Below are 23,996 nucleotides of genomic sequence, written 5' to 3'. Positions count from 1 at the left end.
AGACAAAATTAGCCAAAAGCACATTCCATAAGCATGAGCAAGTGCACAGTTTATTTAAGGGTTTAAAAGAGAAACTCAACACCAAATCGGAGTCCTCGGTTTAAACTACTGGGGAGCAGGATTTTGCAGCCTTAGGGATGTGCGTGTGTCTGTGTGCAGTAGATCAGGAGTCAGATATTTAGGAAAAAAGGGGAAAAGGGGGTTTGCAGAAAAGGCACTTTTACACATTTAGCAACCACAATAACAGCAACTTCCCATTGTTGAAAAACTATTGGCGGGGAGAAAAAAACAAAAACTCTTAACAAGCATCAACAGACTATGTAAACCGGCTGGTTTCTCTGTACAACACCAACCAAGCGTGTGTCTGTGGATGAGTTAGAGGATGCAAACATATTTTTGAGTAAGCAACAGCAACGTCCTATGGCTTGTCAAAAGTGTGAGGCTCCTCTGCAGTACACTCTGGAACCACAAGGTGGTGCCAAAACAGTGCTATCTGACCAGAAGTACAACAAAATAATTTGAATCTTTATATTTAAGGACACAGTGCCATCAAGCTACATGACGGAGTCATTTCAAATGACGACTGTGTGCAGTCTGTGGCTCAAACATGTTTCAAAAACATGTTTACAACCCCACTAATGTGTGAAGTCGATCTAGCCTTCCTTCTGTCGTTTATCAGGAGAAAAGCAACAAATTACAGTTACTCTCAATACTTTAGGGTTATTTGGGTTTTAAAAACATGTATATTAAGCCATATATATATTCCAATAATAATAATAATATATTCAAATATTACAATTTGCTAAATTTAAAGTCAACATAGCGGAATTCAAGGCTCAGGGTTAAGAATTCTATAGAAACTAGCCAAAAGAAATTATGCAGCAGCTTTTTTGCAGCTTTCACCTACAGATCGTGTCAGTCACCTGCATCAATAGCAGGTGCTACTTAATGAAACAGTTTTAGGTGATTATTATCACTGTAGGCGCAGAAAATCAATTATACATCTTATTTATGGCACTGTTAGGTGGGATCGTTTCTCTATCTAGTCAGTGTTTCACCCAAAAGGGAAAAACCCTTTTTGAAAGCTGATGCTGTATAGATAGAACATTTAAAACAGGGGACATTTTGGGTAACTTGAGCTATACTGTTGTGCAATTCCAGTGGAATTAAAAATCATGTTCTCACTTAAACAAAACTCTCATCTTACATTCACTGAGCCGATTGTGCGCTGCCTCTCGTCTCTTTGTCTCGGTGTGTCCGCTCTTTATGGTCCATCATAACAGTCAAGTATATTTATATATTACGTGCAGGTGTGACTAAAAGTTTGAGGATGTGCAACCAAGTGGTGAACTGCTTTTAGATACATTAACTAGTACATTACCACTTCGAGACAAGTCTGGCTGCAGGTAATAAAAGACAGCCATTGTCCAAAAGCACCCGAGCCTGGGTTTCTCTGTAACTACACCCAGGTCAGTCTGAGAAAGTGTAAGCGCTGGACCATACCTTTGCTTTTGGTCAGTAAAACATTGACATTATCTCAAACATTCACAATGTCTTTTAAAACAATTTAAAGTACAAAAAAAGTAGTGGTTTCATGGTGCAGCTCAACACAACCAGGAGTCATTAGCAGCTTCTGACTTCTCTGTAAAACGTCAGAAACTCGTGGCCTGAAGAGACCGCACACAAGAAAATGAGTAAACTAAACTACATTCAGCCAGTGTTTGACATGTTTGTGCCGTCTGAATTTTAAAAGAGCTTGATGCAACACTAAATGGCTATTAACTCAACAAAATTAAAGCTACTCTCTGTGAAAGTGGCTTGGGTCACTCAGTGTTAGGAATGGGACAACAAGTGAAACATGGAGTAGGCAATAACATTGCACATTGGACAGGAAGTTAGCCAACAATTGACATTGCTGACAAATGCTCCAACACTGGAAATGACATGTTGCCATTAACAATAAATCAGAGGACGCCACACTTAACTACAAAGACTTTAAAAAGGTGCCAGAAATGTTTGCATTACTGGTAAATACGCACATGGTTCTGTTAGAAATATGTCTAAAACTAATTTTAATATGAACCTCTGTGTGTGGACAACTAAATAACTGTTAACCCTTCAAAACTGTACGTGAGCCTAATATTTAGGGAATCATTTCTCATATCTGTATGGACATTTGAAGTTTTTCTCTTCTAGGTTGTGTACACAACCAGCAGGTGGGAAAGTTTTAGTGTAACCTTTTAGTGTAACAAAGGTTGTTGTGATGTGGCTGTGTGTGTGTGTGTGTGTGTAAGGAGGAAGGGAAGAAGAAGGAGAAAGGAAGGAAGAGAAATATGTTTAGCTGTGAGACACCTAAGGCCATCTGGAAAATTAGAAAATGGGGTCATAATTTCAGCTTCTTGGGCACCTCCCATGTAAAGATGTCACGGCCAAAGTGACCGTACGCTGCTGTGCGCTGATAGATGGGCTTCTTCAAGTCAAGATCCCTGAGAAAGAAATTAAGAAATATGATCATGTAAAAAACTGTCAACGTCTCCAAAATGTACTTGATGGGATATTGAAAATGCCACACCATACCTCACAATAACTCCAGGACGTAGGTCAAAGTTTTTCTTCACAATGTCCAGCAGCTGCTTCTCACTCATCTGGGAGGTCCCATAGTGGAAGATGGAGATGGAGAGGGGATGGGCCACTCCAATAGCATAGGATACCTAAAACAGTCACAACAATTAATACAATCAGCTTAACCCTCTTATGACCGCCATGATATTCAGGCCACCTGGATTTATTTTTGATGTTACAATTACTGTAGAATTTTCAAAAAATATTTAATGAGACCCTTTTTCCAAGATAACTTCAACTTTCAATATCTGGCAGTTAATCAACCATTTAGGAATTACGGTACCGAGAAGCGTGTGAAGCCCTGGTGAATCTTGTCTGTGATTGGACGGTCGTTCCGCGGAGGTGCTGAGGGCTACTGTAATGAGGGCTACATTATCTATTTCTCGGTTTTCCGGTCGTTTTTGAATTTTCTAGATCACAAACAGTCTAGGATTTATGGCAATGAGAATTAAACATTTAAATAAAAAAAAGGGTATATACTGTGTTTTATGTGAGCCAAAATGTTACAAATATTCCAGTTTTTAATTTGTACCAAGACCACATTGTGTTGTCAACTCACCTGGACAAGTACACGCCTGCAGAGCCCAGCTTTTACCAGAGATTTGGCCACCCAGCGGGCGGCATAAGCAGCAGAGCGGTCTACCTTTGTGTAGTCCTTTCCAGAGAAAGCTCCGCCTCCATGAGCGCCCCAACCCCCATAAGTGTCGACGATGATCTTGCGCCCAGTCAGACCAGCATCACCCTTTGGGAAGGAACAGGTAACATACCAGACTTTAGGGTTTATGAACATCATCATTTAGGGTTTATGAACATCATACTTTTAAGTCTCACCTGTGGTCCTCCAATGACAAAACGGCCACTGGGCTGCAGATGATATATGGTGTTGTCGTCAAGGTACCCACTAGGAATCACAGCAGTCACCACCTGCTCCTTCAGACAGCGACGCATCTCCTCCAAACTTACACACTCATCGTGCTGCACAGACACGACAACAGTGTGGACACGTAGTGGCACCATGGCACCTCGGTCCTGCCTGTACTGTATGGTCACCTGAAGGGGACAAGCAAGCAACTAATAACTATTTAAAGAACGAGCTGCATTGAGGACTTCACATTATATCAAGTGTTATTAATAGCGAAAAATCATCACCAAGGATGTACATCTAATTTTCAGTTTAAATATTTACTTTAGGATTCAGAGACAGTGGCTGTGCCATTTTACACTAAATGCATTCATTTGATTAATAGTTATTGATTTTTTTTAAGTCAGATAAAATTACTCTGGGCTCCAACAACGTGCAACTTATCTCATAACCTCAACAGCCAAAAATAATAACTATTAATACTGATGACTTTTAGTGGTAGAAATATTCATATGTGCGCCATCTGTGAAATGTATGTAGGAACATTATGGTTAAAAATAGATTTTCAAGAAATACAGATGTACAACCTGAGTTTTGGAGTCGGGTCGCAGCCATGGCAGGGTTCCATTCCGGCGCAACTCGGCTATCTTGGCATTGAGTTTGTGAGCCAGGACAATGGTGAGGGGCATACACTCGTCAGTCTCATCGGTGGCGTAGCCAAACATCAGACCCTGTCAAATGTGCAGCCGATCAATCGCAGCATGAATACAGGAAAGTAGCACTTCAAACTCCTTCACCACCAATATAAATGTAAGAATGCGCTGACCTGGTCGCCTGCTCCCACATCCTCTTCTTTTCGATCCAGGTGAACACCCTGAGCAATGTCAGGGGACTGTTGCTCTAAAGCCACCAGCACATTACAGGTTTTATAGTCAAAGCCTGTAGAAGAGGGGTCCTCGGTTAGTTCAAATTATATCAAATACAGAAAATAGGACTTTTAGAAAGTGTTCAATAATAATTAAAAAATATAAACTTCCACACCCAAGTTTACTTAGTGCAGAATTAAGGGTGTTCACAGACAATGATAATGACGTTTGTGGTGCAAATTTTAATATTTTAATCGTGAAAACACAAACGAGACACTCGTTCAAACATTCAGATGCAGATCTATGCCCTTTTTGATTAAACAAATGTTTACTTCAGGGCTTTGATGGTGGGGATTTGCATGATAATATCATGATGATGATTGTGAGCCACTGTTGGCGATCAAATATGATACAAAAAAAAATTAAAAAAATAAAATAAAAACAAAAAAAAAACTGTACTAGAAGAAATGTTTCATTTGAGGCTTAGATTATATTTCAGGACTATATACTTGTACTTTTAAAATAGAGTAAGAACCAGTGTAACAACAGCTTTTTAAGGCTAGTTCTTTTTCAGTTTGCAGTTTTTTGAGTTCTCCATAGTCATTCAGCCAGTTGGATTGTTAGTCCAGTTTTACTTCCAGGGGTTTTTTGATGAATAAAAGATCTAAACCCACAACCTCCAGGGTTTCATCGGTGTACCTTTAGAGGAATCATCATAACCAATATCTCTGATGGTCTCTCTCACAATCTTCTGGTAGTCGACGTTGGTCCTGGAGGTGATCTCCCCAGCCAGCAGTATCATCCCCGTCTTAGCTACAGTCTCTGAGGACACAATGATACGCAGTGTGAGGAATTAAAGTGACAAATAAATACAGATTCAAGTCTCCCCCTTATTTTCCAGACTGATTATTTATTTTGTCTGTGAAACATCAAAAAACAGTAATAAAAACAACCACAAATCCCACAACTAATAACATAAAGGAAACACCATGCTATATTTTACTCTTTTCAACGACAATAAAACAATATTTACTATTATTTACTGTAATTTAAGACCAGTGGCCTCATGTATATTAGAGTGCACAGTTTATACAATAAAAGATGGCGTACGTTTGGAATGTTTCAAACGTTGTGGACTAGTTCAAGGCAACTGTCCTCCATAACATACTGATATTATTTTGAAACAGTGTGATAAGTTTCTGAGCTTAATATTGTGGCGTCTTCACCTGACAGAGAAGAGTTTGTGGAGAATTCTCATGGCAGCTACTATGGTAGAATTTTGCCCTACTGTCCAAAGACTTACCACATGCTACTTTGGCATCTGGATCTTGGCTGAGGTGTGCATCCAACACTGCATCACTGATTTGATCACAGATCTTATCTGTAGAGTAATAAAATAGTAAACAGGTGAGAAACATTGTTAATACGCATGCAAATAGTTTTGTTGAAATTCCCACTGGCCTCTTCCACCTTATACATATTTTAACATCTACTTCAAATGCAAAGCAGCCTCATGATCACAATTAATTACCCCTCTTCAATTAGCTTCTGTTAAAGTTACTATCTTGTACATTTCTGTGAATTATGTCTCTCTTCTTTCTAAATTTGATGCTTCTGTAATTTGTTGCTGTACATGTGACACCTACTACCCCATCTGCCCATCCTGGGATAGTGATCCCTCCTGTAAAATTTTTACAGAGGTTTCTCCCATTTTTGTCCTGTAAAAGGGTTTTTTGTTAAGTTTTTCCTCACTCAACGTGAGGATCAAAGGATAGAGGGTCTTCACTTGCTGTACAGACTGTGAAGCCCTTCCATGCAAACCGTGTTTGTGATGCTGGGCTATATGAATAAAAGTGACTTGACTTAAATGCAACGTAATGAAGCAAACAGATATGGATTAGGCTACATACCTTGGGTTTCATCTACTTCCCCAAACTTTTGGCAAGTCTAAAATATGGACATATGGAGGTGTTTCATGCCATTATCAACTTCTGGAAGGACAGAAAAATCTGCTACTGGTGATGGAGCCACTACTTCTCTGCTTCTGCCTGAACTTGATGGGGTCTGTTTATTATGTGATGATGAGGCTGAACAGGCCTTAATTATTCTGTGTGTGACTGTGGCACTGATGAACCCTACTTTACACCCACAGCTGAGCAGCAGCCTCTGTAATACCTAGGAGTACAGGTAAGCCTATTATCCCTTTCATTAGAGCTGCCCTAGTGCCAAACAGACAACTACAACGCATTGTATGATAACGTGTTGAATAGATTCGCAAATAAAATACAGATAATGATGAGATGGCATCTCATTGTTTATCTAAAAACTGATTTAAAACAAACAATCTAATACAATACACTGCTGCTACATTTAACATTGGAGGATTTGTTGTATCAGGCCAGTGTTTCACACAACTTTTCATATGCACAAATTTGTATCACATTTCTGACTATTTTACTATCATCTCTGCAACATCTAACATTATTATAAATGATATATGAATCAAAACTTAATTATATGCATGTAATTCATAACATACATTATAAATATTAGGTAAAACACTGGAAAATGTGATTTGCCAAACGAAAAACTATTTCGGAGGCCCTAGGAACCTCTGTATCAGACAATAAGATTTTACTTATGTGGACCTAAACTAGTAACTCAGTGTATACTACAGATGACTGGCACACCTGTTGCTGAGAGCTATATGATTACTTAATATTCTTCAATCTTCTAAATTGTGTAAAACTAATTTTCTTGTGGTCTGTCCTCTTCTAAAAGGAAGACATTTGTACATGAAGAAGTACACATTAAGCAGGTTTTTATACATGAAATTATTTTCATTTTATAGATCAATAATAATTATTGCAGACCCCTGGTCTAGTTGTTTATGTTTCTTATGCAAACATGTTGATACGAAAACTGCATTAAGTCAGTCCTAGTGGCTAACTAGCTAACGAGCAATACCATCTTTTCAAAGTACGACTCTGTTGTTTTCCTCAACATGTTGAATGCCTTTTATGTTTAAATAATAAACAGCAAACTATAGTATATATTACTTTTAGGCTATGTCAATAGCAGGTGTGTGTGTGTGTATGTGTGCTGACACGCACGCGACCTCCCTGCAGATGCTAACAAGCTAATTATTATTGCCTTAAACTGCTCACTGACTCCACACACAGTGTAAACTTACCGGGGTGTCCTTCTCCCACTGACTCGGAAGTGAAGAGGAAGCCGTCTTCATCCAAGAACGAGTCGTCATTGAAGCCGTTGAGGTTTTGGCTCATTTTAGTCAGTAACAGGGAGCTAACTCAGCTAGCCGCGCAGACGCTACACTCACTCACACAGTCACACACCTGCTGCCGTTCAAACAGCTCTTTACACAGGTGAACTGTTCGTCTCAGACACAAAGACTTAACGCCGTAACAGGATTCAGTCAGTAAATTAACCCCTGAGCCAAAAACCCTTGCTCTGGATGAGTTCTTATGTGTTTACTGAGCCTTCTAGTAATTTCCCAGCAGCCAATGTTGTTGTTGAACACAGACCATGTGGTGCCGGAGAGGGCGTGCTCCATTGACAGCGACTATAGTCTTCTGTACTGTAGTTTATGTAATTTAAATGTAATTTTTAACCTTTATGTAAGCAAGGTTAGGCCGTTTTGTTTGCAGAGCACCTTTCCCACATGAAGGCAGATTAAATGCCTTCAGAATGAATAGAAAATAAAATACATGACAATATTAAAAGTAAAAGAGTTAAAACTGTTTTTATAATACTGCAGATGTGCTACTAGTACTAATCATATCTAGATAGTATTTATTTGGCAAAAAAAAGTAAAGTAAAAGTGTCAAACATTTCATAAGAAAAATGGGAAAATTGAAAAACAAATACTGTTTTCTGTCCCTGAATCAGAGGAGGAGATGGAGAAGAAAAGGAAAAAGCAGTAATGCAAGATTACAGATGTCATCTGCTGTAAAAAAAAAAAAACTCAAATAAAACCACCTTTTCCTGACTGTAAACCCATATTTTTATGTGTGATGAGGAACAAAAACAGACAGTTTTAGCTCTAAGAGTGGCTCCATGACGATGGTTGAGGAGTGAAGTGCACTTTCTGCACCTTACGTGTGAATTAATAAAGAAAAGAGACGGACAGGATGCATCAGTGCTCCTTCTGTTGGCTTCAGACACTTTATATTTGTTAGCCCATCAAATAAAACCCGATATAAAGGGGGCAGTGCAGTTTGTTTAGCCTATATCCTCTCTGGTATTTCTCTGTGGTTTTGGATCTGCTTGCTAATCCGAGAGTGATTATCTTGATTACAAACATCAGGACAAACTCTAAGCTGTGCACACTTGTCCATGTGTAAATTAAATTGCGTGGATTAGGTTGACTTTTATTTTGATTGTTCTGTATTGTTCAAATCTCCAAAATATAGACTTTTTTTCCACCACACAACTTAATATTGCATAATGCGCAGGTGGAGGGAATTCTTGTTTTGTCACTGCTTTTGAACAGCATTCAGATTCAATGTTAAAATTTGATCACACTTTTCAACAACATAATTCTTATATTATATATAATATTTAGAGTTGGAGTGGATATGAAAGGGCGTACCTGCATGGAGTTTGCATGTTTTACCCATGTGTGCATGGATTTTCCTTGGGTTCTCTGGTTTCCTCCCACAGTCCAAAAATGTGCAGATTTGGGGATTAAGCAAATTGGACAATTTAGACTGTAGGTGTGAGTGTGAGAGTGAATAATTATTTGTCTCAATATGTGGCCCTGTGATGGACTGGCGACTTGTCCAGGGTGTCCAATTTGCCTAATGTCGCCCTATGTCAGCTGGGATTGGCACCAGCGACCCCTGTGACCCTCATTTGGAGGATAAAGCGGTAGAAGATGAGTGAGTGAGCGAGTGAATGGTTATGAAAGGCTTTGGTGTGCAAGAATTAGTGACATCTACTGGTGAGACTGCAGACTCATCTCTACCTTTACCAAGCACAAGGGTAACGTGGATGGTGGCCTTCGCATCCTAGAAAAGACGTAGTTGTTCTTTATTTGCTGAGTGAACTCCTGCAGCCCAAAATGGCTCCTAAAAATGCTCATGTATTGAATTTAATTTCTTCCAGTTAACCCTCCTAAATGTTTCCCACTTTACCTTTAAAGACTATTTCATAAAGGCTAAAAGTCAACACAGCTTCCTCTCATGTCCTTCACACAAAAAGAGGCCCCCTTTTTTTTTTCCCCCATCAACAAAGACTATTTTCTCAGGCTGATTGCTCTGGTTTTTATTTGCACACTCACAACGACAAACAACAGTGTTTCCTTGAAACAAAAGAGCCGTATAAGTCTGAGCATCCACTCACTGAGCTCCATAGAACAGGGGCTGTATTCACAAAGCTGCTAAGAATAAGAGCACTGATCTAAGATTAGTGTTGAAGTCATGTGGTCACAAGTACACTTCAGCTTGATTGGGCTGGTAAAACTTTTCTATTCTTGTACGTTCAAATAATTTTATGAATACAGACCGAAAGCTATAGAGTCCTATGGTCCAAAAATGCGTTGTTTTACACAATAAGGTCTTAACACATAGGTCCACACAAACACACACTCTTTCCCCATTTTGAACTATGATACTATCAATATATCTGGTCCAGACTGCGAACAAATATTGCTGTCAATAATAACTTAACACATTCTTTGCAAGTTTACTCAAGTTTCACATTCCACATTCGTTTCTAAAAGTCTGTTAAAGCACTTTTCTTCAGGAGTATGGGCACATGTGTCAATCTGAGATACACACAGTGTATGAGATGATGGTCGAGTCAGAGCGAGAACTGCAGGGCTACTAAATGGAATGTTTGTTAAATGGTAAACTATGTTGGGAGTCGTTCTTGTGCCGAGCACAGTGACAGTGTTGGAGTCAGATCAGGCTGTATCTGATTCTTATCTACTGATGTTTATCGCTGTGCAGTGTCTGCTTCCCCTGTCTTCCCTATCTGCCTGACCCCAGTGGGACTAACCTGAGCTGGTCTGTGTTCACCTATGATGGCAGCGATCAGAGCCTCTGGCGCTGTCACTCCACTACCTGGAGACACAGGGCTGCGAGGACTGAGCGGGCTGATGGATGGCGATGACACAGTGTCGGGGGACAACACCAGCCGTTCCTTCTTAGCAGCAGAGCAGGGTGAGCGGCTCTGCATTGGGCCTTCTTTAGAGCGAGGGCAGAGGCTGAGGCTCTGCAAAGAGGGGAGGGGGTTGGAGGAAAGAGCCGGAACGGCAGGACTGCGGCTGCGTCGGTGGCGATGGTGGTGTTTTCCAGTTTTGGGGCTCGGGCTGCGGGAGTTTGGAGCCAGCAGGACAAGCGTGCTGTCATCTTCTGAGCTGACATCAGAGCTGTCGGAGCGATGCATGCTGGGGCTGTGGACTGGTATCCGGATCTGTTCAGGATGAAATATTTACGAGGGGGAAAGTTGGGTGCTAAAAGGAAACCACATGAGAAATGTATATGGCACACTCCTATATCTCCTTAAAGATATAGGAGAGGCTCCTTAAAGTAAAACAAGACATCACAGTTTAAAAATACGTACAATATTTTCCTCTGAACTGGTAGAGTATAAGAATAAAGGTATTACAAACTGGCACTCAAAATTTTATCAAGAAAACTATTAACATTGTTTCTGTTTTGTCTGACTTTACCTGGACGGGTGTTGACAAGCCAACTATGCTGTTCATATTATTGCTGTAGTAACCGAGGAGGTATTCACAATCATCTCTCGGCAAATCTTCCTCTGAAAATGTCACCTAAAGAGAGAGAGGAATTAAAATAAAATAAATCTGATGTGAGTTGAGGCACAAAATACGGTGGTGACCTTCCGTCTCTGACACACCTGTGTTGCATTCTCTCCCTTGGCCCACACATAGGCCTGGTAATCTTTGTGATGTCGGAATCCCACCTGTGCAAGACAGAAACCATGTTCATATAAACACTGACACCAGACGTCTATACAAAATAAATGTATTTAGAGATTGTATAGCTTTGTAGATTTGACTTTAGCCTGTTATGAGGGAACCATTACCTTATATATTGCAATCCAGTCCCATGAGCTGCGCTGATACGTTGACGCAACAGTGAATACGACAGTCGCATCTGAGACTTTACACCACTCCTTATTTACCTGCAGCTCCACTAGCGGCATTTCCACCCTGAATGGGAACTGTAGGAAAAGAGCACATGGCACAGAATGAGGAGCAAACCCCCGGAGAATGAATCAAACGATACAGAGCGAGATGTGACAAAGTCAAATAACATCATCTCACATGCAGGGAAAACAGGGCCGAGACAGGCTTGTGGTCACTGACGGTGTAGCCCATGTGACTCCCATAGGTGTGCTGTGTCACTTTAGTTGCCCCACCCAGCCATGAGGTCAGACCGCGCTGCAGTGCTGCACTGTGGGAAGGAACCGGGGAGCCGGTACGTCGAAGGCGCCAGAGGATGCGATCTGTCCAGGCAGGTTTCCTCTTCTTAGCACTGATACAGGAGACAGTTATTACCCAATGAACAGGTCTTACTTTAAAGCTGCAGTGTGATGAGTGTGGTATTATTATTATTGTTATTTTGCCTCTGTTTGGTCTTTGTGAACACAAACTACTTCTGAGAACAGGCTCTGTCAAGCAATACTATCAGACCTGACTGAAGGAGGCTCAATCTGCACTGTGTGAACTCATTTGAATCCAACAGACAGTTGTTTACATTTAAAATTATACACTACTGCTTTAAAGGTTCAGTGTGTGTAAGATTTAGCATTTGGCAGCAATTGAATAATAAAATAGTGATACTGGTGTTTTTTATTTTGAGTGGCCAATGATGGCTTTGGTCACGTGCAGAGGAGAGACAGTGGACAAAGGATGTTGAGGATGGAACTAGCAGGCAGGATGAAAAGAGGAAGACCACAGAGAAGGATGTTGTGAAAGAGGACGTGAGGACAGTTGTTGTAACAGAAGAAGACACAAGAGAGTAGGATCCGCTGTTGCAACCCCTAAAAGGTGAAGCTGGTAGAATTTTAAATGGATGAATGAACAAACAAATTGCTGTTTTAATTTCTGCTGAAAACCATATTTCTATTTGCATCATTGCATTGGGAAAGGATTTGTGAGGTGAGAGATATTCAGCTGCAACATGCAACGTCGCCAGTAGATGTTGCCAGATCTTACACACTTATGAAATACAAATCTGTTACTGTTGTTATTGTTTTCGGGGGGGACTGAACAAACCTGGTGTCATACGTGTGTGTGCCCACGTCAAATTTATAAGTCGGAGGGAATTTGAGCGGCCCCTCTATGAAGCCCTCCAGGATGGACTCTGTGATTTTAGCCATGTTGAGCTGTAAGAGTAGATAAAATAAGAACAGAAGAGTGTTTGATCTCATCTGACAGACAGAGGTGTCTGTTAAAGTATGCAGACACCTCTTGTTTGTCGGCGGAGAGCAACAAGCGGTGTAAAGTCCTCCAGAGAAGTCAAACCTGTGCTAAAATGTTCCCAGTGCCTCTCACCTGGTCTCGCTCCCACAGCAGAGGAAGCTTGTTGCTGTCAATGGCACATTTCACCACATGGATGTCATAGTCTTCAATTCGGAAATTTAAATCTCCAAACCAAAACACAACACTGGGGACAGAGACAATACACCAAAGGAAACACTGTCAATGACATTTTAATTTATTCACGATGCATAAAAGATCAAATAGTGAGAGTTTATATTTTTATATTTATATATATATATATTTAGATTTTTAGCAAAAAAATACATCAATCTCAGTAAGAGAAAGGCTTTATCAGATTTAGCAAGCTAATCTGTGGTCCGTGGGCAGGTGAGCAGGTCAACATGCATGTATCTGGAATTATAAAATCAGGTACAAAGTGTCAAGTTAATGATGATTTAAATCTGTTTTCACTTCTCAAGAGAAAGTGTGGAAATCTATGAATTAATGAATAAATGCTTGAATGAGGGACATAAAACTCCCAGTGGCACCCGGTGTGGTTTTTCTGCTGCTGAAGCTTCAAGGCTCACAACAAGTTGTTATTTAAATTCCTGTTGCCTTTCTATCATTTTGGATTATTCCATTGGATTTTTCTCCTTTTTTGGACAATTCACAGTAAACCCTAGAGATGGTTGTGCATGAAAATCCCAGTAGAGTCGTTTTTCTGATATATCAGCAACCATTCTTCCTCATTCTGATGTTTTGGTTTGAACTTCAGCAGGTTTTCTTGCCCATTATCTAAATGCATTGAGTTGCTTTCATTTGATTTTCATTTGATTGGCTGATTAGACACCTTTATGAATTAAGGTGACTGACTTTCACCGTTTTAGTTTTGTAAATGACATAAAAATGATGTCACCCACTCGTGGTCCAGGACACCGGTGGCAGTCCCTCCTTCAAACTGCTGCTGCTGCAAGATGCTCTCAAAGTCCTCCATCCTCTGCTCCAGGTTCCTCATGTGAGCCGGGAGGTGACAGTTGAGAAAGCACACGGGGTGTCCGAACACCGTCATCCTCGCACTGACGCCTCCTTTGTTCCCCTGGAGAGAATAGGAAATAGAAAACACGGTAGTACTCTTGTACATAGTGGGTTTACAATGATTAATTGGTTTTTGTTTTAATTGCTTAAGAGCCCCAATATAATCCTCATCCTTTAATTAAAACACAGAGGGGGCGTTGAGAGAAAGCTGTCTTTTCACTTATACTGTTCCAGTGGCTGTTCAATTTTAGAAAATGAATCATCTTTTCCAATTGAACACGTTTCTAACAATTAACAGTTCCATTACTGGGATGCATACTATCTAAAAGCAGTACTAATGGGGTGTTTTTTAAGAGTCAGAGTCAGTTTTATGACCCGGTGCAGTGTGAAGTAAGAAGACATTACAGATATGTATCTAAACAAAATAAACAAAATTACCATCAGAGCAGTGTTCAGGGACAAGGTCTTTTTTTTTCCTGCTGCTGAGAGCCAGTCTGCCTCCTGCTGCTGCTGCTGCTGCTGCTGCTGCTGCTGATGCTGCTGCACTGACCTCAAAGAGAAGGAGACTGCACCAGCAGCAGCCAGGTTTGATGCTGACATCAACACGCACTGGAAGGTCACACACTGACACACGCGCCCATGCATGTGTGTGCCTGCTGGCAGGGGGGAGGGAGAGCCACACGCGCCACCTGTCCGCATCTGACCCCATCCCTTCTAAAGCCCACTGACTCGACCCACCTCAAATGTTTGCTCTGGTCGCTCAGTATGAGAACACATACCCAGTATCCTCCGAGTCCTGTGCGCGTCCTCTCCGTCTGCACGCCTCTGAGGAACGGGAGATGGCAGGATTTGGAGAAAACCAGCAGCAGCACTCCTTGCATTCGCTGGGACGCCACCTATGCGAGGAGAAGAAAGATGATGAGAATTTGATTGTATAACACAACATTTTAACATTTGAGGAACATGTTTCACTGACCAGAACATATCCAAAAGGGCTGATGGTGTCCATGCATAGCTCGCTCCACTGGTCTGAGAAGAGAGCGTCCTTCAGCCGCTTGTTGATCATGGAGTTCACCTCCTGGAGTCTGGTTCAGGAGGTTCCAGAGAGTAAAGAAACATCATAAACAGTGTCGGGCAGGAAAATAATACCTTTATCTATGAGTTGTTTACATCATTTGGATGATTGGAGACACGGTTTCATCTGAGATTTGAATACAGCAAATGCAGTGTTCTGTGATATTGTTTGGTATTCTTCTCTACAATGTTGTTGCTCCAACAGAAAACTGCTTTTACTTTATAGGTTACATGGCAGATCTCATTGAAAGGACACAGTAAAGGTTACAGCAGCGTGACTGTTCTGTTGTGAGAGGCTGCCATGTTTGTAGTTCTGCAAATTTAATAGAGGTTTGAAAAGAGTGGATGATGGATGATCACTTTGTGACTGGAATAAAAAAGTTTTATTATTAGGTATGTTCACTTTCTACAGTATGCGACCCGACACTGGTTATTAATGATTTAAGATGAGTCATGAATTAAAAAGTCATGAGTCACGAATAAAAAGGACAGTGATGGACAGCAGGAAGGGAACACAGATGTCCACAGTGAGTGGGCTCTCACAGTTGTCTCTCTGGCACTCGAGCGCGGTAGAAAAAACTCACTTACCCGATGATGAACATGTCAACGCTCCCATCTGAAACATTTGGTCCGAACAGAGAAGTGATGTCATCTGGCGGCACAGCTGATCCCACGTTCCATGTGACAATATACACCCTTTCAAACAGATAGGAAATGGTGAGAGTGCTGCATTAGATAAAAGTACTGTATGGTGACATAATCTGAGGTGTAATCCTGTGCGATATACTGCAGCATGTACAGTTAGATAGAAAAAAACGATAATTAAGCACTGCTCCACCTCTCCAATGACTTCGTATTGTGTGTGTGTGTCAGTGTGCGATGGGAAGAGATTATTTTATTTATTAAGAATTATCAGTTTTCTGAACGACTCACATAATAGTTTCATCTATAAACTGAAAGAGAAATTGATTAATCAATTGACGTGTCATCCAAATGGTCCATTTCACTTATTATTCCATGCTTTTAAAATCTCGTATGTGCTTTATTCCTCACTGTCTGTTTTCCTGCCATTTATTGTTCGTTTATTGTTACTGTTTCATTTATTTTTTATTTCTCCTATGCATTAGTCTTCACTCTATTCAATGATACTGAAAAAGGTTCCAAATGTTTTCTTTCCACTTCATTATAGCAAAAATATTATGTGAAAATCAACTTACAATATCACCAATATAATATCATTTGAAATATTGTGACTGTATGTCTGTAGCCAGAGAGGAGGGAGTTGGAAAAAAAATGCCTCATTTGGCCTGTTTTTCACCTTGAGATATTTTTTTTTTATTGTAAATATGTTTTATAATGTTAAAATGTTAAATTTTAACATGCAAAATCTGTTGTACAACTGCAGTGTTTTTTCTTCTTCTTCATTTTAAACTGTTAATACACTCTTTTAACACACAGTAAATAACTTCCAGATATTGAAAGTTGTATGTATTCTGCAAAAATAGGCAAAATCACTTAATCACAGGACAATTTCCGGTCCATTTATGGTTAAAATAAGCCAAAAACAAATGTGCAGACGGACATTTTGAGGCTTAATGGACAGTTCTAATAACTTTTATGCCAAAAAGCACTACTTTTAAGAAAATCATAGCTTAATTCATACACCTTACTCTAGATAAAGTATATTGGATCAATATTATCTTTATTAAGCTCTGATATGATATGAGAATTATGTCACAGTCAGACAGGCAAGATCTGACAACCTCTGCTGTACCTTTTATTCCGCGTATAAACACAGCTCTATGAAATTGAAAGTGTTTTCACAGGCAGCAGTTGTTTATGGCTGAGGCCACAACAGAAGTGTGGCTCGGAGGCCTGCCAACAAAATATGGCTGCAGTGTCACTTTGTCAGCTTCATAAAGCCTCTTATTAAATTTCTGCAGCCGTGATTCATGTGACAGGGTCTGGTACACGTCAGGTTTCTTACTGCGGGACAGCTTCCGTAGCTGCATTTGGACATAAAAGGAAAACTGCAGTCATAGTGGCTAAAAAAACAAGATGATATAGAAGCTGTTATATTTGTCTCACCTGAATTCATTATTCTCCCCGCCTGGTTTCTCAGACTGCACTTGGCTTTGGTTTGAGATCCCTGGTGAGAGGGTCCTCTGAGACTGAGGGCAGAGACTGGATTTGGGGCTGAGGCTGGTGGGTGAGTTCAGGTTAGACTGGGACAGACCTGGAGTGGGACTCAGGTAAGGCTGAGGGCTGTGAGGACTCTGAGGACTGTGGAGAGGGAAGGAGCTCTCGGTCTGTGAATGCGGCAGGACGTTGGCACTCTGAGGTCCTGGGATGCAAACTGGGATCAAATCTATTTCCTTCTTGGATGGATCCACTGAGATTCTGTTCAGCTTTTGAACAGGTTTAGTCCCAAGAGCGGTCGGTCTTGGTCGGCTTATGCTTTTCAGGGCTGTGGGCCCACAGTTGTTGCGCCCCGACTGCATTTGTTCCGTCACGTTGGCAGGTGCGCCCGTAGCCTGGACAGGGCTCAGATGAGAGTGTTTGTTGAGCGTTTCTGACGGACTGATGGTGACCGACTCCTGGACTGCGACCTGCAGAGGTGAACTTGAACCAGGGCCGATCAACACACAAGGTCGTGGTTGCACAGTCGTCCCACACGGGGCAGTGCTGAGCTCTTTCTGCTGCATGCGATCCATCAACCTGAAACATTGTAGTCTGTGGTTAATCATAACACAGAACAATCTTGTGTTTAGGTAGAAAACTCAACTTACCTTGTTTTACTGTCTGATTTTAATATCCCAATCTTGAATGTCGACCGAGATATAATGCTAATACAGTGTTTACTACAATTATACTTATTTAGTTGTCCTTTTTCTTGTTTTATCTCAAACAATGTCCAAATGATTTTAGACGAGTATCGTGCCAACAGAAAGACTGGAAACTAACTAAGAGTTAATTTCATTGAACACTTTCAAATCCGAACTGAGGTCGACTCCACAACATGCACTTGTTTTTCCATAATGTGCTTGTAAATATAATATTGTGAATTCTTATTATTTGTTTTCTGCTTGTGTGACCGTAGAGTGTTTCTTATTTCTCATCTTGGCCAGCACTCCCTTGAATAAGAGGTTCTTAATCTAAGTGGGATTTAATCCTGGTTAAATAGAGGTTAAATAAAAAAAAACCACTGATGTTGAATATCATATCCACTCATCCCTAAAAAAAACAAAAACATTAAAGCCTGCAGCTAAAACATCAACATTTATCAGTGCCTCCTTTGTAAACAGGGACACAAGAGAAGAGTGAGGGAAAGTTCTTGAGCAACTACGCCCACATCATGCTCCTCAAACATCACAGATAATGATGATGATGATGATGATGAGGAGGAACTTCAGACATGTCCTGAACTACACTGTTGTTGATTTAACCCTCTGACCCTTTCTATGAAGCAGAATTGTTGGTGATCACTGTGGAATCGTACCCGTGCTTAGACCAGGAGTGTCAAACTCATTTTAAGTTCAGGGGCCACATACAGCACAATTTGCACATTGAGACACAGGTATCTGGAACTGCAAAATCAAATATTTTCCCAAATCCATGCAGGGGGCCCTGGATTGGACCGACTGGTGGGCCGGGTTCTGGCCCGTGGGCCGTATGTTTGACACCCCTGGCTTGGACCTTTTTGTCTTGGAACTCAGGTTTGTCTGAAGGGACAATGTCAACAGGTACTGTAGGTCACAACAACAACAAGAGCCTCCCACCATGTTGCTCCTGTTCCCTCCCACACAGAAATTGAACACCTCTATTTAAACATTCATGATATGCAAATTAAGGGGGGTAATCACCTGATCATTGAATTAGATTTGCCAAAAACAACAGGGAGTCATATACACGTTTGTATTAAAACCACTTTAAAAGTGCAAATGCAACTTTACATTTGCCAAACTTTAAATGTGCGGACCCACTCTTTAAAGATGACCCACATTCACCATATAAATCATAACAAGAGCAAATGTGTGCCTATGTTTTTCTCTAACTATTTCTGCAACAGTTACATTTCAATATCAATCAAAAAAAATAATCATAATTTAATGTCATGCATACAATTTAACAAAGCATTCTTCAGGACACAATCTACAAGTTTATTTGGTAAACCAACAATCTCGGTGCACCTGTGTGTCCTGACCCAGTCTCTGCTCTAACATGTAGATGACATGTTAGAGCAGCATCACAAAGGATAAGTTACAAATATACATATATATATATATATACATATATATATATATATATATATATATATATATATATATATATATATACATATATATATCAACATGTAGCTGCAGTGGGTCTGTGTATCTCACGCATCTCGTTACATGTCTTACCTTTTTTTTGTTGTTTTTTTCTCTCTCTCCAAGGTGAACCGTAAAGGTGATCTCACAAATCCACAGAGGGGAAAAGCATCAGTCAACGTCGGTCACACACACACACACACACACACACACGCGAGGGGAGGGCAGGGTCCACTGATGATGGTCTGGAGTACAGGGCGACCCGCACAGCCTGCGGGACGGATGCGACCCGGTGAGTACCGTGGACAGCGGACGTGCCCGTCACGGTGCAGACCGGCTGCGCCGCGTCGCGTCGCGCTGCACCGCACCGCTGCCGCGCTGTCAGGACAGAAGTCGGTCGCGTTGGATGTGTCCGGGCTCTTGCATGTTGATGTTTGCACTAAAATACAACAGCTGATGATGAAACATTATCCTTCTTATAGTGTTTGACTATAAGGCAGCGGCGGATTGGACGGAGCAGCTGTGCGCTTTTCAGTCAGCATCCTGCCTGCACCTCTCTCTCTCTCTCTCTCTCTCTCTCTCTCTCTCTCTCTCTCTCTCTCTTACACACACACACACACGCGCGCGCGCGCTCACACGCACCTGAAGGGCGGGCTGCAGAGCAAAAACAGGCACAACAACAAAGGTCTGTTCCATCACAGCCAGACATCACAACATCATCTGTCCCATCAGTGACGACATTCATTTCCCTCAGCTGCTTTCACTGATATAGTGACAATTGATCAATATAGCTCTAGTAATTACACAAGAGTATACAAATTAAAAAAATATATATATCTATAATATAATTCATAATAATATATTATAATATAATATAATATAATATAATATAATATAATATAATATAATATAATATAATATTATATAATATAATATTCATAATAATCACATTTAAAGTCAGGGAAATGCTGTATTTTATTGTGACATTGACATTGAAGTCCTGGAGAAACAAAAGACAGTGTGAGAATAAAAGTGTCCTTATATTTTATTCTGTATTTTTCTTTTAAAGGGGGAAAAGTAAAATTGAAGATTGTTTTGTGGCTTTGAAACATGTAAATTAAACACAAAACAAAACACAACACTCCGTTTTAAACTCTTACATACAGCCCCTTTAATACTCACAGTCAGGCCCCTCTACAACATCACTGATGCTCTATGGCTCTAACTAGAATTAATGCAGATGTGTAATCTCAGTGGAATGTTACTGATCCCTCGGAGGCACCAGCTGTCCACCGAGAGACACACAGACACACGAGTCCCTGCAAACACACACACACACACACCCACTCACACAAACACACACCAGTCGAAATACTACAAATTAGACACAGTGCATTAACATTCACAAGCTTTTTACTCAGAGCAAATCTGGGGTCACAGAATAAACTGAAAAAAATATAATATTCAGTTGAAAACAGTACGCAAAAATCATTCTGCGTGGTTTCATTGTACACAAGATGACGCCACGCCACTTGTGTGTGACTTTTCGGGGAGTCTACAGTCGCTTTTTTGTTTTCACCAGGCCTTTCTCCACCAGGCTGCGGTAGAACTCCTGAATGTACGTGTACACGCACTTCCAGTCGGGCTCTTTCATCCTCACTAAATCATCAGGGTCGAGCAGGGGGGGGCAGCCTGCCAGTCTCCTGCAAGCACAGAGCAAATTGTCACTGACAAATGGCACAAGGCAAACAATGAGCCAGAAAGTATCGTTAAAAAAACACGTTACTCATAATCTGCAATCTACTGCTGCACATGAGACATCTTCATCGTCATATAAGGAAGTGAGAGCTCACTCTGCAGTGCTGAAGGCCAGCTGGAAGTTTTCCTTGGGCTTGTTTGGGTTAAGGATCGAGTACTCGAAGGCGTCTGGGAAGAACCGGTGGACCAAGGCGCAGAAGGCTATGCCATCTTTCCAACTTGAGGAGAAGTTCTGGATGTCCACCCCCTGTTTCACACCAGAGGGGACTCAGTTTGGAAGAAATTGTGGCAAAGAACGAGACATAGGGGGCAGAGCTATGTATAGCTCCACAGGGCAATAATTCACAGGCGTAAGAGAGTCGGGGCATATTTACCTCATAAGGCTCTGTTTTGGCCCGGCACCAATCCAGAAGCATCTGTTTGACATTTTTAGCGTTGGGTGCTGCAGCAGGACATTTCTGGTCTGAGGCTGCAGCAGGACTGGCCTTGCTGAGGAGAAGAGACAGAGATACATCAGGGTTATTCAGTAAATGTTACGGCACGCACCGAAATGTTTACTTTGTCCCTTTTTGGGTGGATGAGCTTGCTAAACATGTTGGAAGACTTTGCTCCGAAGACAAAGTTGTGCTCCCATTAGAGGACACTGTTGCTGACACATTAAAATCATATGACATAGACTTTTCAACAGTGATTTAGGATTTGCAATGTTGTTGAAGAACACGCAATAGCTTAAGTTCCAAATAGTTGCCAAATATTTGTGTCTTTCAGTCCTGAATACCTATCAATCAATACATTTGACTGGAATAAAAGAAGAAAATCTCGTTCTACTGATCCACAGGCATAAATGTCACTCACCGACCTGTTTGGCAGTTTATTATGATAAAGTATAGTGTCCAGCTGATTCAGACGATGTAAATATCAACTAAACAGTCCTCACAGGTCTCGCTCTACTCCACTCTCCTTCATGTTGTGTGTGTTGTGTGTGTTTTGGGGGGAGATTATGAGGGATAATGAGAGAGCAAAGGCGAGGGCGTGGGATATATCAGCTGCTGAACTTTATTTAATATCCTCTGGGTATGAGAATTTTGACAAGACAGGCGACAGATGTAAGCTTTAATGTAACCAAACTAGACTGTATATAAAAAAAATGGATGTACCATGACAGTTTTTGCAACAGGACATTCACATATCTCAATCCCACTGGTGTCCACTCAAATGTACCGCGTTTTCCTCAAAATTGGGATGTACTTCACAATATTGACATCAAGTTCTACTGAAGAAGACAGTAAAAGATGGATGGACAAATCAAGTGGGAATTTTCCCACAGACTTCCATTCAAACAGACTCTTCTTTTTACGAGCAGAGTCTGCTTCTTCCATCCTTTCTAACTGGAAGACTCTGTCTTCTTTTATGTATAATAATAACATGCATGATCTCCTCCTGTGCTGAAGGGTGACTCACCTGCCTGCTGTTCTGTTAAACGGGGTGGAGGCTGACGCGGAGGCCTGTCCAGGTGGTTCTGAGAAGATGCAGGAACATCAAAAATAATATCAGTTTCGATATTTACATAGGTGTCAGAGAGTAACTCCATCAATCAGACGTACTGTGCGCCGATGGCTGGTTCATGGACGCTCTGCCTACGCTCACAGCTCCGCCTGCTGTCCCTCCTTTGCTCAGGCCCTGCTGTCTCAAGTCCTGCTGCCTCGTCCCTCGCTCCTGCTCTCGCTTCTCTGATGACACACGCGGAGGAGAATTTAGAGAGCAAGCACAGTGTCAAAAGAGCGACAGAGGTACGAAGACATTCATTTTCTACCCCTCTTCTTCTTCAGCAGGTCCCTTAATGCAGCACGAATCATTCGTCTCTCATCGAAATCTGCGGCGTTGTCTAGCTGTGAAAGATGAACAAATCAATGGATCCATATATGTCCCATACATATACAAATTAGGGAGGCATTTAAGAAGATTTGTCAGGCTATATTAAACAAAAGGACGTCATTTTGTGTGGCAGCCTATTTGTTCTCACCTCCCATATCAAACACTATTTGGTTCACCACCATTTCATTAACATGAAGGTGAGAGGTCAATCATTGGCTCACCATCTTGTTGAGAACCTCTTCATCTTCGACAGCTGCCAGAGCTTCGCTGGTCAACGGAGCCGATCCACCGTCAGTTTTTGGCTCCATGTCTAAGAGAGAGAGTCAAACACACAACTGAAATGCTTCAAATCCAGACTTCTGACATGTAAAGAGAACAAGTTGAGCTCAGAAATCAAACAAAAAGTGTTTACCAGAGCAAAGACATCTGTCATGTGTTCGACTAATAATTCAAGAACATAAACATTCGTGTGAGGTTGAACAGACACAAACTGAGTGAGTGGCCAATGCGAAAACAAACGTTCGTCTTGGTTGAGTATCTCTCGGAGTGCAGCACTGACGGGGCAAAAGCACGTACAAATATAGTAATGTAGTGGAACAAGACCATTACTGTGAGAATCTGATAACAGCGTAAAACTATGTGCTCAGACACAGTGGAGAGAATAAGCAGATTTTGAACCAAATGGCACAACATTTTTATTAACTAAGTATTAAATGTGAAAGAAGAGAGTCAGACCTGGTGGCAGCAGAGCTGCTGTGTCCACTCACCTGTTGATAGGATCCTGTGAGTCAGAAGACGTCTTCAGGGTTCCTCAGAAGTTTTCAGTGCTCCCGTGGGGAGAGCTGTGAGAGTTTAGGTCTGACACCAGACCTCTTGCTTCATAGAGATTCATGTGTGGAGAGCGAGTGGAGGTCACTTACAACAACCACCCAAGATGGAAAGAAGGTGCTGGAGGAGGAGGAAGGAGGAAGGCGGAGGGACGAAGGAGGAGGGAGAAACACATCAGGCCCCCGTCGGTCATTCTGGCCTCCTCTTGGCACCAACGCGTGGATGGATGACGTCATGTGAACGTTTTTACTAATGAGGCCTTCCTTTAGTTAAACCTTGCAGTTCAT

At 41.3% G+C, this 23,996-nt stretch overlaps 3 protein-coding genes across 3 annotated transcripts; all 3 read right to left on the bottom strand.

Annotated features, from left to right (window-relative positions):
- Nucleotides 1-28: 28 nt before the first annotated feature.
- Nucleotides 29-7,894, bottom strand: mat2aa (methionine adenosyltransferase 2Aa). Its single transcript, XM_058616970.1, has 9 exons — nucleotides 7,544-7,894; nucleotides 5,654-5,731; nucleotides 5,050-5,172; nucleotides 4,311-4,423; nucleotides 4,072-4,215; nucleotides 3,454-3,672; nucleotides 3,182-3,364; nucleotides 2,578-2,711; nucleotides 29-2,486 (listed from the first exon to the last, which is right to left on the bottom strand). The coding sequence occupies exons 1-9, from the start codon at nucleotides 7,635-7,637 to the stop codon at nucleotides 2,384-2,386; spliced, it is 1,191 nt and encodes a 396-aa protein (XP_058472953.1). The 5' UTR covers nucleotides 7,638-7,894; the 3' UTR covers nucleotides 29-2,383.
- Nucleotides 7,895-9,621: 1,727 nt separating this feature from the next.
- Nucleotides 9,622-19,800, bottom strand: LOC131445788 (inositol polyphosphate 5-phosphatase K). The gene is made up of 13 exons (XM_058616446.1): nucleotides 19,342-19,800; nucleotides 17,027-17,656; nucleotides 15,527-15,634; nucleotides 14,841-14,949; nucleotides 14,644-14,760; nucleotides 13,750-13,925; nucleotides 12,902-13,013; nucleotides 12,623-12,732; nucleotides 11,669-11,879; nucleotides 11,428-11,565; nucleotides 11,239-11,304; nucleotides 11,048-11,152; nucleotides 9,622-10,788 (listed from the first exon to the last, which is right to left on the bottom strand). Exons 2-13 carry the CDS (start codon nucleotides 17,650-17,652, stop codon nucleotides 10,309-10,311), a joined length of 2,358 nt encoding a protein of 785 aa, XP_058472429.1. The 5' UTR covers nucleotides 17,653-17,656; nucleotides 19,342-19,800; the 3' UTR covers nucleotides 9,622-10,308.
- An 843-nt stretch (nucleotides 19,801-20,643) lies between these two features.
- Nucleotides 20,644-23,811, bottom strand: smtna (smoothelin a). The gene is made up of 8 exons (XM_058617561.1): nucleotides 23,649-23,811; nucleotides 23,103-23,191; nucleotides 22,820-22,895; nucleotides 22,611-22,736; nucleotides 22,468-22,525; nucleotides 21,381-21,495; nucleotides 21,102-21,253; nucleotides 20,644-20,951 (listed from the first exon to the last, which is right to left on the bottom strand). Exons 2-8 carry the CDS (start codon nucleotides 23,187-23,189, stop codon nucleotides 20,804-20,806), a joined length of 762 nt encoding a protein of 253 aa, XP_058473544.1. The 5' UTR covers nucleotides 23,190-23,191; nucleotides 23,649-23,811; the 3' UTR covers nucleotides 20,644-20,803.
- Nucleotides 23,812-23,996: the final 185 nt, after the last annotated feature.

This window comes from Solea solea, chromosome 19, assembly GCF_958295425.1.
Source record: "Solea solea chromosome 19, fSolSol10.1, whole genome shotgun sequence".
Lineage (NCBI taxonomy): Eukaryota > Metazoa > Chordata > Actinopteri > Pleuronectiformes > Soleidae > Solea > Solea solea.
Note: the sequence above shows the minus strand (reverse complement) of the source record. Positions and strands in the feature narration are given on the sequence as shown.